General features: G+C 36.4%; 2 protein-coding genes across 2 annotated transcripts; both read right to left on the bottom strand.

The window, feature by feature from the left end:
• Positions 1-768: 768 nt before the first annotated feature.
• On the bottom strand, positions 769-17,390 carry LOC132142077 (glutamine and serine-rich protein 1-like). The gene is made up of 5 exons (XM_059551716.1): positions 17,159-17,390; positions 14,779-15,114; positions 1,869-1,961; positions 1,713-1,759; positions 769-1,628 (listed from the first exon to the last, which is right to left on the bottom strand). Exons 2-5 carry the CDS (start codon positions 14,822-14,824, stop codon positions 1,092-1,094), a joined length of 723 nt encoding a protein of 240 aa, XP_059407699.1. The 5' UTR covers positions 14,825-15,114; positions 17,159-17,390; the 3' UTR covers positions 769-1,091.
• LOC132142105 (polymeric immunoglobulin receptor-like) lies at positions 9,880-14,709 on the bottom strand. The gene is made up of 6 exons (XM_059551741.1): positions 14,382-14,709; positions 13,923-14,279; positions 13,529-13,831; positions 13,145-13,444; positions 11,985-12,079; positions 9,880-9,987 (listed from the first exon to the last, which is right to left on the bottom strand). The coding sequence occupies exons 1-6, from the start codon at positions 14,707-14,709 to the stop codon at positions 9,880-9,882; spliced, it is 1,491 nt and encodes a 496-aa protein (XP_059407724.1).
• Positions 17,391-17,872: the final 482 nt, after the last annotated feature.

Raw genomic sequence — 17,872 nt, 5'->3', positions numbered from 1 at the left:
CATGACGGTGGCATCATTTTAACCAATAAAACAACAACATCTGATCCTCTGTAGTTCTCAATAACAGCAGGTGTTAATCATTAACACAAAATCATCATTTAATTATTTACTTAATTATCTCATTAACTTTAACTCTTTGAGGACTTGACTCAAGACTAGTTTGTGACTTGGATGGAATTACTTGTTTCCTCTGATGAAATCAGCTGCTGAGTTCATGGGTGGAACAAAAATATGGTAGGAATTTTACTCTTTGGTCCCTGGATTACTCAGGAACATCAGTGTACGACGAAACCATGATTTCATTAAAAAAATATAAGTATTTGATTGCTGATGAGATTCTCCAGCGTTGTGGAAACATAAAGACTTCTATGAGTTGGGGTTTGATTTGTCAGTATTAAACTTCACTAACATTGTGTGCATTAAGTAAGGGTTTTTGTGTCATGTGTCCAGTGTCCAGTGTTTATGTATTGATCCAACAGCGACTGATGTTGGAAACAAACAACATTTATTCATTTAGCAGATGCTTTGATTCAAAATATGAAAAATAATTCAAACATATAAATCCAGAGCAGAACAAAGGCACTCATTTATTTATTTATTTATTTTTTAGATTACAATGTCTTGGCAAGTTACTGTAATTACTTTCCTCATTTAAAAGTAGTGCAGTTAATTACATTTTTAAGTATGGATTACTGCAATGTAAGTACATAAGTTGTTTTTTACATTTATAAAATACATTTAAAATCTAGAGAGTCATTGTCTGCATGATGTATACATCACATCCTAATAAAATAAACTGTGTGGCAAAATAAAAATGTATGGCATCAAGTACAATTATCATGATAAACTTTGAAATTGCAAATATTTTCTTGCACACATGCACTCATCTGTCTTCATTTTACATTTCATTTCAAAATGTTACAAAGAAATCAATGTGTTTTCTTCAGTCACAGAAACATTTCATTTTCTTGTCCATCAGTGACCTGTATGTGTCGCTGGCTTAAGACTCGTTCAGGGAAGCTGAATTACTGTCATTCTGTCATGTTTCATGATTCAAGTTGTGTGTAAAAACAAAAAATCCAGTGCTAATATTAATTTGGTGCGATGCTGTGATTGACAGATGTGTAATCAGAGTGAATCTCTTCTTCACTGAATCTGACTGTAGCTTCACTGAGAGACTCTTCATTCTTCTGGAAACTGACAGCAGTGTACGGCGGGAGCTCATCAGAGGGCATTGTGGGTAACTGAACTGTGGAGTAAACTGGATTCTGCGAGTCAGAGGGGATTGTGGGTAACTGAACTGTGGAGTAAACTGGATTCTGCGAGTCAGAGGGGATTGTGGGTAACTGAACTGTGGAGTAAACTGGATTCTGCGAGTCAGAGGGGATTGTGGGTAACTGAACTGTGGAGTAAACTGGATTCTGCGAGTCAGAGGGGATTGTGGGTAACTGAACTGTGGAGTAAACTGGATTCTGCGAGTCAGAGAGGATTGTGGGTAACTGAACTGTGGAGTAAACTGGATTCTGCGAGTCAGAGAGGATTGTGGGTAACTGAACTGTGGAATAGAGAGGAGTTGATTCAGGATCCGAGTCTGAATGGTGTCTGGCGTCTTGAATCTCTTCTTGAGCCTGCAGGAAGCAAAATATCCAATTCATGAAGAACAACATACACATTATACATTTCAGAGATTGAGCTGTAGATCTGAATCTCACTGTTTCATGATCTTCTGTCTCTCTTCTGTCAGATGATGAGATGATGTCTGTGTGATCAAGAGAAGCATCTGAGACTGAGAAAATGAGAGATGATTTGAACCGTGTGTGTATTTCTGACAGACAGAGACTGAGTGCTCAGTAGTGTTTGTGTCTCACCGTGTTTGTTGTGTTTCAGTTTGAATAAGAGTAACACTATAACCAGAGCGAGCAGAATCAAACCCACAGAAACCACAGCTGTCACTGGAAACCCTGAAATCATAGAAAGAGAGCACTGAGATATAAGGCGAGCACATGACATTCAGACACATACTGTACATGCATCTGATGCTCATGTTTTTATCGTAAGATCACTTTCAACTCAAACTGAGAAACTGTTTCCTGGATCTTACCAGACATTTCTGTTTCCTGGACTGTTTCCTTTTTTGTGCCAGATGAGGTCATTTCTACCAAATAAATAAAGCACACACTGTAAAAAAATTGCTGTAGTTTCTACAGCAAATTTCTACAGAATTTTACTGTATAAACATTTTACAAGCTGCAGCTGTAATTCGCAATGCATTATGGGTCAAAAAAGGTTTTACAGTTGTTAACAGTATATTTCCACATCAACTGTAATTCATTTACAAGAAGCAGGTGTTGTCACTGTAGTTCCTGCTTTTTACACTAATATATACTTATAATGTATAAGTGATATCATGTCACAATAGCCTCCTATCCTGACATTTAGACAAGTGGCCTTGGTAACTTCTGTGCAGTAAACTGGGAATTGCTATCATAGCATAGTTACACAGCAAAATCTCCAGTGTTAATTTAACACTCTGAGTGTGGACACATATAAACACTGAAGCAGTGTTAAAAGTAACACTGAAGCAGAGTTGAAGTTAATGAGATAATTAAGAAGTTAATTGAGTTATGAATGACCATTATTGAAGACACCTGAGGTTAACAAGCAGAATCACCAAACGAGAAAATAACAATTTGTATGTCACCATTATAGTGGTCAGTGTTTGCTTTAGTTGGGATCTTGGCTTGTAACTTCTTAGTTTTCAGATTTGTGTGTCAAGCCAAGAGCAAAAGTCATCGGGTGGTGATAATTATGTTTTAATGTAATTGTTGATTGACCTTAATCACTGAACTCATTTACAGACCCTTCTCTTATTATCGCTCATTATTGATTGTAACAGCTTTGATTCCACAACAAAAAAGTCTGTATTTTCTATACATTTTGTAAGCGTCTCTTGTGATACTGTGATTTTTATTTTTATTGAAGAGTTTTAAATTTAGGCACACACAGATAACAAAAATCAGCATATGAATCTCAACAACGGTGACAAACAGCATATTCAGATAAACAGATCTACTCTGAACATCACAAAACTAGATACTAAAAAAGCTCATAATTTATTCATGCTGCAATGCATGATAGGAGCCATGGATGAGTTTTTATTGGCTACAACATGCTTTTTTGATGGTCACCGTTGTTGTGATGCTCACGCTGATTCTTGATGTCTGTGTGTCTAAACTAAAAAACTCTTTCTTTATGTAGAACTAACTTTTAAAAACATGTCATATTATGCCAAAAATGCTGGATCACTTTTTTATCCACCTAATTTATGTACACAGAAAAGAAACCCGAACTCAGCCATTCAGATAACTCCATGACAATTAGTCCAAACCACAATCAAGTCCATAAGATTGCTTTGGCTCTGGTCTGTTTGTAGTGAAGTGAAGTGAAGTGACATTCAGCCAAGTATGGTGACCCATACTCAGAATTTGTGCTCTGCATTTAACCCATCTGAAATGCACACGCACAGAGCAGTGAACACACACACACACACTGTGAGCACACACCCGGAGCAGTGGGCAGCCATTTATGCTGCGGCGCCCGGGGAGCAGTTGGGGGTTCGATGCCTTGCTCAAGGGCACCTAAGTCGTGGTATTGAGGGTGGAGAGAGAACTGTACATGCACTCCCCCCACCCACAATTCCTGCCGGCCTGGGACTCGAACTCACAACCTTTCGATTGGGAGTCCGACTCTCTAACCATTAGGCCACGACTTCCCCAATGTGTGTGTTACACATCCACACAAAATCTAAAGTTAATAACTGAAGGGTCAAGACACCAACTAAAACAAACACTGACCACTATAATGGTGACACACAAATTGTGATTTTCTCGGTTGGTGATTCTGCTTGTTAACATCATGTGTCTTCAATAATGGTCAATCATAACTCAATTAACTTCTTAATTATCTCATTAACTTCAACTCTGCTTCAGTGTTACTTTTAACACTTTTCTTATTGAGATGATTTAAAGTAGTGTTTACCTAACTTTTATCATAAAGCCCAATGCGGACGATTGTCATAGTAACTACTATCTGTCGAAATAACTGACGAACAGCAAAATATGTGAAATTTCATTTGTTTATATGTGTTTATTTGTTTATATGTGTTCAACTGTCCCATATTGGCGTGACGCCTTATTATAATAAGTGAAAGACATCTTTACAGCTCCTTCTCCAAAAATTAGCATATTGTGATAAAGTTCATTATTTTCCATAATGTAATGATAAAAATTAAACTTTCATATATTTTAGATTCATTGCACACCAACTGAAAAATTTCAGGTCTTTTATTGTTTTAATACTGATGATTTTGGCATACAGCTCATGAAAACCCAAAATTCCTATCTCAAAAAATTAGCATATCATGAAAAGGTTCTCTAAACGAGCTATTAACCTAATCATCTGAATCAACTAATTAACTCTAAACACCTGCAAAAGATTCCTGAGGCTTTTAAAAACTCCCAGCCTGGTTCATTACTCAAAACCGCAATTATGGGTAAGACTGCTGACCAGAAGGCCATCATTGACACCCTCAAGCAAGAGGGTAAGACACATAAAGAAATTTCTGAACGAACAGGCTTTTCCCAGAGTGCTGTATCAAGGCACCTCAGTGGGAAGTCTGTGGGAAGGAAAAAGTGTGGCAAAAAACGCTGCACAACGAGAAGAGGAGACCGGACCCTGAGGAAGATTGTGGAGAAGGACCGATTTCAGACCTTGGGGGACCTGCGGAAGCAGTGGACTGAGTCTGGAGTAGAAACATCCAGAGCCACCGTGCACAGGCGTGTGCAGGAAATGGGCTACAGGTGCCGCATTCCCCAGGTCAAGCCACTTTTGAACAAGAAACAGCGGCAGAAGCGCCTGACCTGGGCTACAGAGAAGCAGCACTGGACTTTTGGACAAATTTTGCATGTCATTCGGAAATCAAGGTGCCAGAGTCTGGAGGAAGACTGGGGAAAAGGAAATGCTAAAATACCTGAAGTCCAGTGTCAAGTACCCACAATCAGTGATGGTCTGGGGTGCCATGTCAGCTGCTGATGTTGGTCCACTGTTTTTTTATCAAGGGCAGGGTCAAGCAGCTAGCTATCAGGAGATTTTGGAGCACTTCATGCTTCCATCTGCTGAAAAGCTTTATGGAGATGAAGATTTCATTTTTCAGCACGACCTGGCACCTGCTCACAGTGCCAAAACCACTGATAAATGGTTTACTGAACATGGTATTACTGTGCTCAATTGGCCTGCCAACTCTCCTGACCTGAACCCCATAGAGAATCTGTGGGATATTGTGAAGAGAAAGTTGAGAGACGCAAGACCCAACACTCTGGATGAGCTTAAGGCCGCTATCGAAGCATCCTGGGCCTCCATAACACCTCAGCAGTGCCACAGGCTGATTGCCTCCATAACACGCCGCATTGAAGCAGTCATTTCTGCAAAATGATTCCCTACTAAGTATTGAGTGCATAACTGAACATAATTATTTGAAGGTTGAATTTTTTTTGTATTAAAACACTTTTCTTTTATTGGTCGGATGAAATATGCTAATTTTTTGAGACAGGCACTTTGGGTTTTCATGAGCTGTATGCCAAAATCATCAGTATTAAAACAATAAAAGACCTGAAATATTTCAGTTGGTGTGCAATGAATCTAAAATATATGAAAGTTTAATTTTTATCATTACATTACGAAAATAATGAATTTTATCACAATATGCTAATTTTTTGAGAAGGACCTGTATATCCCCGACTGGACAAGTTAGCCTGATTAAAAAAAAAGAAAAAAAAAAACACAGAAAAAAAAGACTGAGGAAGCATAGAAACGCAAGACTGATTCTGATTATATTAACGTTTCATTCAACATTGAAACAAGCTTACCCACTGTGCAAAGTTATGTCCAGTGGACGTCTTTGTATGTCTTTGCAGACGTTGAAAAGACGTCCACTGAGGAGCCAGAATGAAAGTTTTTATGACGTCTTTTTTGACGTCTTCTGTACGTCCGATTTAGACGTTCAGAGAACCTCCTTACAAGGTTCAAAACTAGTTCAAAAGTGGTTAGCGGAAATATTTTCAACATCATTTAAGGTTAATTTAGACATAATTTATACTGTTTCTGGACCAAATCAACACTCTCAGGATGCATTAGATTTAGATGTTATTTCAATGTAATTTCCAGACACTGTGTTTGTCCTAAAATCAAGAAAATAAAATAATCTTCATGAAATAATGAAATAACTGATGATTGAGCATGTGGTAAAATCAACTGCAAATCAAAGACATTAAATCTCTGAAGATCTCAGCAGAGGAGGATCAATTTACATCATTTACATCAACATCATTCGACCATTGTGGTGGACAGTGTTTGGTTTAGTTGGGATCTTGGTCCTCATACTGCTTGTGTGAGCTTGTCTTTGGTTGTTGTAACTGTGTGTTATAAAACACTCTTAAGCATTAAGAACAAGCGTTATCCTCTTGCTTTTAATGGTGATTAAACTATAGCATAATACATTGTTAATGTTTTGTTGCAACTCTGTATTTATTTTCATGGACAAGCACCTTGTAGAAAAAAGCAATGTACTTATTTTTTAAAGAACACATCATGTAGTCACACACAGACATCAAGATTGTGGATATGCATCACATCAATGGTGACAATTAAAACAAAAAGGTCTGGAAAATAAGGATGAGTTTGTGTGATGAAGCAGTTTTGTTTGTTTTGATTGTCACCATTGTTGTGATGCATATGCTAAATCTAGATGTCTGTGTGTGAGTACATGGTGCTTTTGTTCAAAATATTGCAAACGCATGCATTTTGTCCAACTTCAAAATAAGTATTTTGCTCTTGGTGTCTGTACTGTACAGTCAAAAGGTTTAGGAGATATATACAAACAAAGCAACACTTATTTCATGACCTCAGATACTTGCAATGTGATGACTTTATCATCACCAACAAAGAGCTGATAACACCTGAGCTCTCTTAAATTTGTCTTTCTTTGCTACAACAACAGTGTTTCACAAACATACAGTTATAACAGCCAGAGACAAGCTAACACAAGAAGGAGGACCAAGATCCCAACTAAACCAAACACTGTCCACCACAATGGTGACTTCAAATGAATCAAATAACGTTTAAACCTCTGTTAATTCTCAGTAAGACCTTCTCTAGGTGTCTGACAGAAATAAAGTCAATCTAATGATTCCATGTTTGAAAGTGAAGTGACATTCAGCCAAGTATGGTGACCCATACTCAGAATTTGTGCTCTGCATTTAACCCATCCGAAATGCACACACACAGAGCAGTGAACACACACACACACACTGTGAGCACACACCCGGAGCAGTGGGCAGCCATTTATGCTGCGGCGCCCGGGGAGCAGTTGGGGGTTCGATGCCTTGCTCAAGGGCACCTAAGTCATGGTATTGAAGGTGGAGAGAGAACTGTACATGCACTCCCCCCACCTACAATTCCTGCCGGCCCGGGACTCAAACTCACAACCTTTCGATTGGGAGTCCGACTCTCTAACCATTAGGCCACGACTTCCCCAAAAGTTTTGGGAGGAGCCACAGGTCACAGAAGGAGTTCTGCTTCGACATCAGCCCGAGCCAAAGGACATGTGTTGGCCGGGAATCGAACCCGGGTCAATGTTTGTGGAGATGTTTGATCTTCCTCGGCTGAGATCTTCAGAGATTTAATGTCTTTGTTTTGCAGTTGATTTTACCACATGCTCAATCGTCAGTTATTTCATTATTTCATGAAGATTATTTTATTTTCTTGATTTTAGGACAAACACAGTGTCTGGAAATTACATTGAAATAACATGAGTCTAAATCTAACGCATCCTGAGAGTGTTGATTTGGTCCCGAAACAGTATAAATGATGTCTAAATGAACCTTAAATGATGTTGAAAATATTTCTACTGACCACTTTTGAACTAGTTTTTTAACCTTGTAAGGAGGTTCTCTGAACGTCTAAATCGGACGTACAGAAGACGTCAAAAAAAGACATCATAAAAACTTTCATTCTGGCTCCTCAGTGGACGTCTTTTCAACGTCTGCAAAGACATAAAAAGACGTCCACAAGACGTCAACTGGACATAACTTTGCCCAGTGGGTAACAGCACACATTAACTCCTGGTTTTCATCCAGAATATCTTAAATTGTGTTCCGAAGACGAACGAAGCTTTTACGGGTTTGGAACAACATGGAGGTAAGTGATTAAAGGCAAGATTTTCATTTTGGGGTGGAGTAACTTTTAAGTACTGGTAAATGCTGATTGTATTGTATAAGTGGCATTTTGACATTTATTTTATTGAGCTAGTTTCATTTGATACATAACTTTATCCTGATGCTTTTGCTTGTTTTTATGTGCAGATGTTTTCTTGGAATCACAACACTCTCTGGATACAAGACGGACACATGGAGGCAAAACAAGTGGAAAAGTCTCAGAGAAGAGGGACAGCCCTCATGTGTGCACTCATCTCAGAAAGTTGATGGACTTTCAGTATGTATTTATTAAATTGTCTTTTGCAGGAATATTCTTAATTTAATAGAACATAAGCTCAAACAACAGAATTTGTGATTTAATGTTGATTCCAGCATTTTATTTTAATAATTTTCTTTAAAACATTTTGTTTTTTTACCAAAAATATACAAATTATGTTGATTGACCTTCATTTTTATAGAAAGTTAATGTTCTACTCTGAGTATGGCTTATTTTTTTAAACATGTATTTGTAGTTATTTATGATGCTTTGTTATTTTGATGATAAGATTTTAACTGTTGAAAGACTTATTTTTTTATTTTACCGGTAAAAGCCTTGCAATGTCTTTCTGCCAGTTTTAATAAATACTTATTTGCAACATCATTGACTTTATTCATTTTTATTCATTTCTAAATGTATTAAGATAGAGCTCACGATAATGCATTTATATACATATTTTATAGTTTACTGTTAAAATTATTCTTTAAAGCAGTTTCATTGTTAAATTATTACAACATCATATTGTATTTAGGGGTATTTACAGGATTTGATTGCCAACTTTTTTGCCAGGTAAATACTGTACTTTAGTGAAATTACAAAATATTGCTGTAAAATATATTTACAGGACTTTATTGGCAACTTTTTTGCCAGGTAAATACTGTACTTTAGTGAAATTACAAAATATTGCTGTAAAATAAACTACAAGTTAAATTCAACGTTACTGTAAAAAAATACTACAAACTACTGTATTTCACATACACTGTGCTTTGGACACAAACTTTCAATAATAAAAAAGTTATTTGACCCATGTTATGGTCTTGTATTTATTTAGACTATTTTAACAATATAAAGTTGTGGCCTAGTGGTAAGAGAGTTTGACTCCTAACCCTAGGGTTGTGGGTTCGAAACTTGGGTCGGCAATACCACGACTGAGGTTCCCTTGAGCAAGGCACTGAACCACCAACTGCTCCCTGGGCGCCGCAGCATATATACGATGAACACTACTCTTTTTTTACTAATACTTTTTTTTTTTTTTTTTACAGTGTACAGCAATTAACTGTAATTTGCTTTGCATTAATTTCCTGTTATCCATTTTACAGCAATTAACATCATTTTTACAGGATTTTATTGGCAACTTTTTTGCCAGTAAAATCCTGTAAATTCTACAGTACATTTTTTACAGTGCACACACACACACACACACACACACACACACACACACACACACACACACACACACACACACACACACACTAATTCTTACAAGTTGCACATGTTGTAGATCCCATGCTCAGATTTCTGTAAATATCACTTTTCCATTATTTAGAAAACAGAGAAACGGTTTGGTGACCATCAAGAACATAAGAGCTTTACATCATAGCGTGAAAAAGAGTTGCTGGCTCTTACCAGCTCTTTCTGTTTCCTGGACTGCTGTGTTTTTGGTTTCAGGTGAGGTCGTTTCTAAAAAAAAACAAACAAAAAAAAAACAATTGTAATAAATTGTTGTTGTAATAAATTTGTATTAATATTTTTTATTCTTACACATGTTGTACATCCAATGCTCATATTGTGTATATATATATATATATATATATATATATACAATATGAACATTGGATGTACAACATGTGTAAGAATAAAAAATATTAATACAAATTTATGTTAATGAGGAAGCGCTAATATAAGTAATTAATAAGGTAATATATTATTCTAATATGATTATTTATTTTATTGGCATATATAAGAGTTATCTATAAATTATATATTAAGAGGTATGTATAAATTATAAAACACTATGACAAGGTAATGTTTAACTTATATATATTTATATATTTTATTTATTACATGTTATATTTCACACATGAAGCGGCATTTTCTAAATGTCTAAATGTTTCTTAATGTCTAAATTTTAAATCAAAATACATATCTGATATGATTTAATGTATAATTAGCATAAAACAAACAATATAATTCACATTCTCAAGGATTAAAGATTAAATTGCAAAAAATGATTGCACAGCCATCAATTAGGTGACAATATCCACAAAGCATGTAAACAAGTAATGAACAAAAGATGAAGAAAGAAACAGCTTGTCGCGCTTTTTCGTAGCGTCCATTTCTAGAGTGACTCGTCAATTCGTCGCTCTGTTGAGAATGTCTTGAGTCTTTACCAGGAACATACTCTGAGTTGAATGAACTTACTCCAGAAGCGTTTTTGGAACCACATACCTCGAGTCAGCAAGGTTTGGGGTTAATCAACCGAGAGTTCAGGGTTTAGTTCACGTTAAGTTAACCCTGCTTTCTGGAATACACCCCTGAAGATGAACACCGAGCCGAGCCAGATAACAATCGTACACGCCCACTGCTGGAGCGATTCTCGTTCTCGAGTCAAGAACAGGTTGCATCGGTTTTCGGATCACCAGTACACTGAACCGAAAACCGTTTCTTTCGGACGTGTCCGTTTTGAGAACGATTAACTGATAATACTGCGCATGCGTGTAATTTTTCAAGTATTTTGTGAAACATCGGAAAGTGTGATAAAATAACTATATATAATTTATTTATTTATTTTTAAAGATGAATGTATCTAATCTGTATATTTTGTTAAATTGTAGATTATGTTAGATTATATCTAGGCCAAAGGGGTTTCAGGGAAGTTGGACAATAATTAAGACTCTAAAGACTCTTTGTTTAATAGGAATAAGGGATGCCCACGCCCACTGCTGGAGCGATTCTCGTTCTCGAGTCAAGAACTGGTTGCATCGGTTTTCGGATCATCAGTACACTGAACTGAAAACCGTTTCTGTCGGACGCGTCCAATTCGAGAACCGAGGAGCTGATGATACTGCACATGTGTGATTCAGCGTGAAGAAGACTGACACACGCGCACAAGACTTAAATCCTCTAATGCACATTATTGCTGTTACTGTATTTGTTTTGTAGTTGTTGCAAAACTTGATTGTAAACCTTTCATGATTATGAGGTTTTTAACTCACTAAAGTTGTGATTACTGACTTTATATATTTGAATGTTTGATAGATTTGACGCCATTACATCATCGCCAATGATGTCATTATGTCGATCGTAAAAGAACCGGTGAACCGTTATTTCAACCGGTTTATTGAATCGAACTGTCCAAAAGAGCTGGTTCGCGGGAAAGAACCGAACTTCCTATGTGCATATGCATACTTGGCGTATACCTGCTATCATTATTTACAAAACAGAGAAACAGTGAGGTTTGGTGACCAACAAGAACATAAGAGCTTTACATCATAACAAGAAAAAGAGTTGCTGGCTCTTACCAGACTTTTCTGTTTCCTGGACTGCTGTGTTTTTGGTTTCAGACGAGGTCACTTCTAAAAAATTCATTAAATAAAAATTAAATAATAATTATAATAAAATTTGTAATCATATTTTTTATTCTTACACATGTACATCCAATGCTCATATTGATCTACTGTAAATATCATCTCCAACTCCAGCTGAGAAGCAGACTCACCAGGCTTTTCTTTATTCTGGGATGTTTTTCTTTTGGTGTCAGCTGTCGTCATTTCTGCAAACACACAGTCATAGAGCACTGATGGTTTAATAATATAGAGGAACAAATTGTCAATATTTACTCAGATATTTCAGTGAAACACAAAATGTGATAGATTGAAAAAAAGCTGTACAGTGAAAGCAGACAGTAACTAGATATCAAGCTCATGTTTCATGTCCAAGACTCATTCAAGTCAGATTTACGTCTATAGCGCTTTATACAATAGGGCTACAGATTTCAACACAGCTTCACCGTAACAAAGAGGAAAAAACTGTGTCGAGGTTAAACAATTCATCAATTAGCTCTACAGAAGACAATAGTATCATTATTCAGATCAGTTCAGTTCAACAACAAAATTAATGTTGCAAATTACATTAATAATTTCTGTAAGCTCTTATGAAGCTGTGTGAGGAACCAGTGAACACATTTATCAATATTTAATGAAAATCACTTGTGTATATTCATATTTTACACATGTTGTGCTCCACAAAAATATAAAAGTAAACAATCCAGCAACAGCAGTTTAAAACGCTTGTCTTCTGCATTTTACTAAACTAAAAAAACAAAAGAAGCAGCTCGTTTTGCTCAAACACAAGGTTGTGTTGCTTGCTGTTGTCTGTAGTTTTGAGCTGGGGTATAACTCTCCTGTTCACACACATCAGACATTATTTTAACAGCACAGTTCACCCAAAAGAGGATCACTGTGGTAGAAAAAAAAAAAAACCTGTCATAACCCGGAAATAGTGCTGTAATTTTTTGCCATGACATTATCTGCTAAGTTTACTGACAATGTATTTAACCTTAAAACACAATGCAATGAATAATGCAAAATATATATATATATATATATATATATATATATATATATATATATATTTCAATATGGAAAATTATGCAAACTTTCTTTAAAGTGCAATCTTAAATCGGTCGCTGGCCTGCCCTCAAGAGACAAACCAAACAGCACTGACTTTCATTGCATACATAAGAAAAAACTAATTTTCTAAATATATGTTTTGGTTCATCTGAAGAAAGTTCATTTTAATTCTATGGTTAATGATTTCTTTAATGAAAGTATTTTACCTCTGGTCACATGTAGCTGAACTTCAGTGAAGATGAAGGACCCAGAACTCTCCTCTGCACACCAGTATTTCCCAGAATCCTCTGCTCTCAGATCGCTGATGTTCACAGTAAAGACTCCAGCAGAGGTTTCTTCAGTTAGATGAAATCTGCTGTTTACACTCTTATTTGATGAAACACGAACTCCGTCTCTGATGCAGATATTGGGCTGATCTTCTTTGCAGAAAAACCTCTGTGTTTGATTCCTGAAGTATTTACATCTGATGGACACTGATCCTCCGACAGACACAACATGAGTGATGACTGAAGAAAACAACATTAAATATGATGAGTATGATTACAGCATGAGCAGAAACACTGAGATTCTTCCCAAATAAACACCCTCACTTTTCTTCATGACGATCATGAGCTCAGTGGAAAGGTTAAACGTGTCTTTCACTGCACACCAGTATTTCCCAGCATCCTCTGCTCTCAGCTCAGTCATGTTCACAGTGAAGAGATTGAGTTCAGTGTCATCCTTTACTGAAATCTTCGGGTTTTTATCATGATCTTCGTCTGATTGATTGATCTTCAGATCATCTGGAGTCAAACACTTTCCTTTGCACAGATACTTTACTTCTGCTGAATAGTTTTCATCATAAGAGCATTTGATCTGGACTGAATCTCCTTCACGTTTGACCACTGGAGGCTCTGATAGTCAAAGAGAAGAGAGAACTCTTCATACACTCTACAATACATGCATATATAATTGAACTGCCTGGTTTGTGGTTACTGTACATACTGGATGAAGTCAGCGGAGGTTTACTGGATAAGATCAGCTCAGTTTTGTTGGATAAAGTCAGCTGGTGTTTATTGGTGAGAGTAACAGAAGTCAGATGTGTGTCTCTGGTTTCTTCTCCACACCAGTAAACTCCTGCATCTCTCATGCTCACATTACTGATGCTCACTGTATAAACTCCTGCTGCACTTTCAGAAAACTCAAAGCGGTTCATCTCTGATGAACTGATGTTCTCACAGATCTTCTCCTTGTTCTCTTTGCAGATGTGTTTGATGGTCAGGTGTTTCTCAGGGTAATTACAGCTGAGGTTCACACTTTCACCAATAAGAGCTGACTTACTTGATGCATTAAAGTGATCAACTAAACACAGCAACAACAACAACAACAACAATAATAATAATATCAAATGATTTTAACTGCTAGAAAGTGTTCACAAACAAGCTCCTAACAGAAGTTCTTTACCTTGACTGATCTTCAGTGTGATCTCAGTGAACAGATGATCATCAGTGATATTCACTCCACATCTGTATGCTCCTTCATCAGCTGCTGTTAAATTACTGATAAAAACCTTCAAAACCCCTTCACTGGTATCATCACACATGTGCACTTTATCATGAAGAACCCACTGATTCTGTCCATCAACAGAGATCTTCTGCGATGAATGTGTTTGGATGAATTTCTTGTTTCCTTTGAATTCTTCTGGAAATTTACACGTGATGAAGACTGATTTACTGATGTAGGCCTGAACCTGGACAGAAGTTAACTGACCTGCAACACAAGATTTATTCATTACTTTAGGGGTTTATGTTTCTTATTCAGAGCTGGAAGGATGTTATAATCAAAATGAAGCTAAACTCACCAGAAACCTTCAGATGAATCTCTTTAATGAAGGCTATGTAAGTCATCTTTTTTGAAGATCCATATATCTCCACTCCACACAGATAAACTCCATCATCTGCTGCAGAAATGTCTCTGATGGTCACATTAAAATGATCTTTGTGACTGTCAGACAGGATGAACTTCTCCTCAGATGATTGTGAGGACTGTGAGCTGTTCAGCACAAGCACAGGATCTCTGTTCACGCTGTACAAGAGTTTGGTTTGTGTTTGAAACGTATGATCATATTCACAGTGGAAAGTGATTGTTTGTCCTTTATATGCAGTCTGGAGAACTGACGTCCCACAAGAAGAAGAGGCTGAAAATAATTTCAACAAAACTATTGTGACATACACTCAAATCTTAAAATGTTATAAGTATTATTAAAGGAGCACTGGGGATCTTTGGCCTCTCTATCGCCATCTCTGTTTGAAACAGAAAGTGTCACTTTCCTTGCAGAGTAATTCATGTTAACATGGGTTGTGTTTGTTTTTAGGTCTATGTACTGTAGGATCACTTGTGATCAAATCATAAGACAGATCTGTCATCCTACTGTACATCAATATTGACAGAAAACGTTTGTACTACAAGGCAAATATCTAGAAGAAAATGTCTTTTGAACAAGTAACGTTTAGATGGGTCTTCTTTGCATGCACTCTCAAATAACACTGACATAAAACTGCACTGTAAAACCCGACAAGTTAACTTAACGCAAACCGTTTGCGTAAACAGATATCCTTAAGTTATGTTAACTCAAACCATTTGAGGAAACAGATTGCCTTAAACCGTTTAAGTTGAAAAAACTAATAGTTATGAGTACTCTGAACTTAATTCAGTTGAGTTCACTGAAAGAAGATATACATTGCAATTAAGTAATTAAGTGATTAACTAAGTGATAATTGTGAATTAGTGATGAACAGCTGCTGTTAACAAACAGAATCACTGAAGAAAAGAGAAACATAAGAACTAATACAACTGACTTCAGACACAGTCTTAGATGAAATCAACTGAAATAAAATACATGAAATCTCTCAAGATCTGATTAAACAACCCCACAAACAGCATCACCAGCTCCACTTATTAATAACCAGACTGACTTTATTTCTGTCAGACGTCTACAGAAGATCTTATTGAGAATGAACTAAGGTTTAGATGTTGATTTATTGTTTCTTGAACTGTACTGAGTCTAATCTCTGATGAAATAGGTGTTGGGTAATTTGTTTGATTATAGTAAAAGTGATTCTAAGAGGTTTTCTGTGATAATCAGTTAATCTGAATGACTTTTCAAATAGTGTGGTCTTCTACGGTATCAAACAGTCACACAAAGACATTAATAATCAGAATATGAACCTCAACAATGGTGACCATTAAAAAAAACATGCTGCAATGCATGATGGGTACTACTGTAGTACAAAACTCATCCATGGCTCCCAGCATGCTCTGCAGCATTTTTTTTTATGGTCACCATTGTTGAGATTAACTGATTATCACAGAACCACTGGCTCTTAAATCACATTTACTATAATGAATCAAATTACACAATACCTATTTCATCAGAGATTAGACTCCAGTTCAATAATGAATAATTATCATCACCAATATAAAGTACAACAAACTACACCTAGGTACAGGTTAACACCTGATGGCATTTCTTCTGGGCTTCTGAATTACAACAAATGTGTTTTAGAAACACACGGTTATGACAGCCAGAAAAAAAACTTAGATGGAAATCAAGGGTCAAGAGCCCAACTAAAGCAAACACTGATCTCTAACATGGTTACTTCAAATGAAACAATAAATCAACATCTAAACCTTAGTTCGTTCTCAATAAGATCTTCTGTAGACGTCTGACAGAAATAAAGTCAGTCTGGTTATTAATAAGTGGAGCTGGTGATGCTGTTTGTGGGGTTGTTTAATCAGATCTTGAGAGATTTCATGTATTTTATTTCAGTTGATTTCATCTAAGACTGTGTCTGAAGTCAGTTGTAGTAGTTCTTGTGTTTCTCTTTTCTTCAGTGATTCTGTTTGTTAACAGCAGCTGTTCATCACTAATTCTCAATCAGCACTTAGTTAATCACTTAATTACTTGAATGCAAAGTTTTAAAACTTACATGGTTTAAATCAAGGCAGTCTGTTTACTCAAATGGTTTGAGTTAAGTTTACTTGTCGGGTTTTAGAGTGTGACATTTGTCAGCTCAGATTATTAATCATTATTATACTGTTGTGAATTATTATAATGCATTGAGGCAGGTTGAACACTTATTTATGAATTTGCTATTTTTTTTTCTAGTAGTGCACCTTTAAACAGTACTATAATAAAAATATAATACTTAATGCAGTAGGTAATAAAGTATCATACTCACTTCTGTTCACCACTAATGTAACATCATGTCTCCATGTCTGATTGTTTCCACATATATAATCCCCATCATCCTCTCTGCTGAGGTTCCTGATAAACACTGTGAAGAATCTGCTGTTTTCATCGTCATACAGAGAAAATCTCCCATCATTAAACCAGCTGCGCTGAGTCTCAGTACTGATGCCCGTCCTACAGTCTCTGTCTCTGCAGAAATACTTTCCTTTATGCTCATCTTTAGACTTTCTCTGAATCTGGTGGTTTGTTTTATGCTCATCTTTAGACTTGTATTTGCAGTTAAACATTACACTCCCTCCAGTGCAGCCGGTCACTTTGAAACAGAGTACCTGACCTGACAAACACAAGTTCATTTGCTCTGGGTTATTATATATGCTCAGTATGGTTAATGTAATATAATATTTGACCTGGAGCAGTAAAGGACTGACCTGAGATCAGACAGAGCGTGATGATTGTGAAGATGATGATGGCAGCTCTCATCCTGGATTGACTTTAGTCTCACTGATATTCAGAGAAAAACTAGATCACAGTCAAGAGAAAGAAAGAACTGACAAATACCTTCAATGCAATGTATAAATGTAAATTATGGTTAAAAGTACATCCTCCTCTGACATTTCTGCTTCCTCTTTCTCTGAACGGTTCCAGCCATGAACAGGGCGTTAAGTGTGATTAAATGTGTGAAAGAAACATACTGTATAAGCAT

Source organism: Carassius carassius, chromosome 6 (genome assembly GCF_963082965.1).
Source record: "Carassius carassius chromosome 6, fCarCar2.1, whole genome shotgun sequence".
Classification (NCBI taxonomy): Eukaryota; Metazoa; Chordata; class Actinopteri; order Cypriniformes; family Cyprinidae; genus Carassius; species Carassius carassius.
This window is presented reverse-complemented; position numbering and strand designations above follow the sequence as displayed.

What these genes read in the sequence shown, in the direction of transcription:
- LOC132142105 (XM_059551741.1), bottom strand. Translation starts at nt 14,709, where the DNA reads ATGAATAAATCTTGTGTTGCAGGTCAGTTAACTTCTGTCCAGGTTCAG. An exon ending in CACACTGAAGATCAGTCAAG is followed by an intron (nt 14,280 to 14,381) that starts GTAAAGAACTTC and finishes TGCTGTGTTTAG; the next exon opens with TTGATCACTTTAATGCATCA. An exon ending in TCAGCTACATGTGACCAGAG is followed by an intron (nt 12,080 to 13,144) that starts GTAAAATACTTT and finishes GTGTGTTTGCAG; the next exon opens with AAATGACGACAGCTGACACC.
- LOC132142077 (XM_059551716.1), bottom strand. Translation starts at nt 14,824, where the DNA reads ATGACTTACATAGCCTTCATTAAAGAGATTCATCTGAAGGTTTCTG. An exon ending in GATTCATCTGAAGGTTTCTG is followed by an intron (nt 1,962 to 14,778) that starts GTGAGTTTAGCT and finishes CTATGATTTCAG; the next exon opens with GGTTTCCAGTGACAGCTGTG. An exon ending in ACTGAAACACAACAAACACG is followed by an intron (nt 1,760 to 1,868) that starts GTGAGACACAAA and finishes TTGATCACACAG; the next exon opens with ACATCATCTCATCATCTGAC.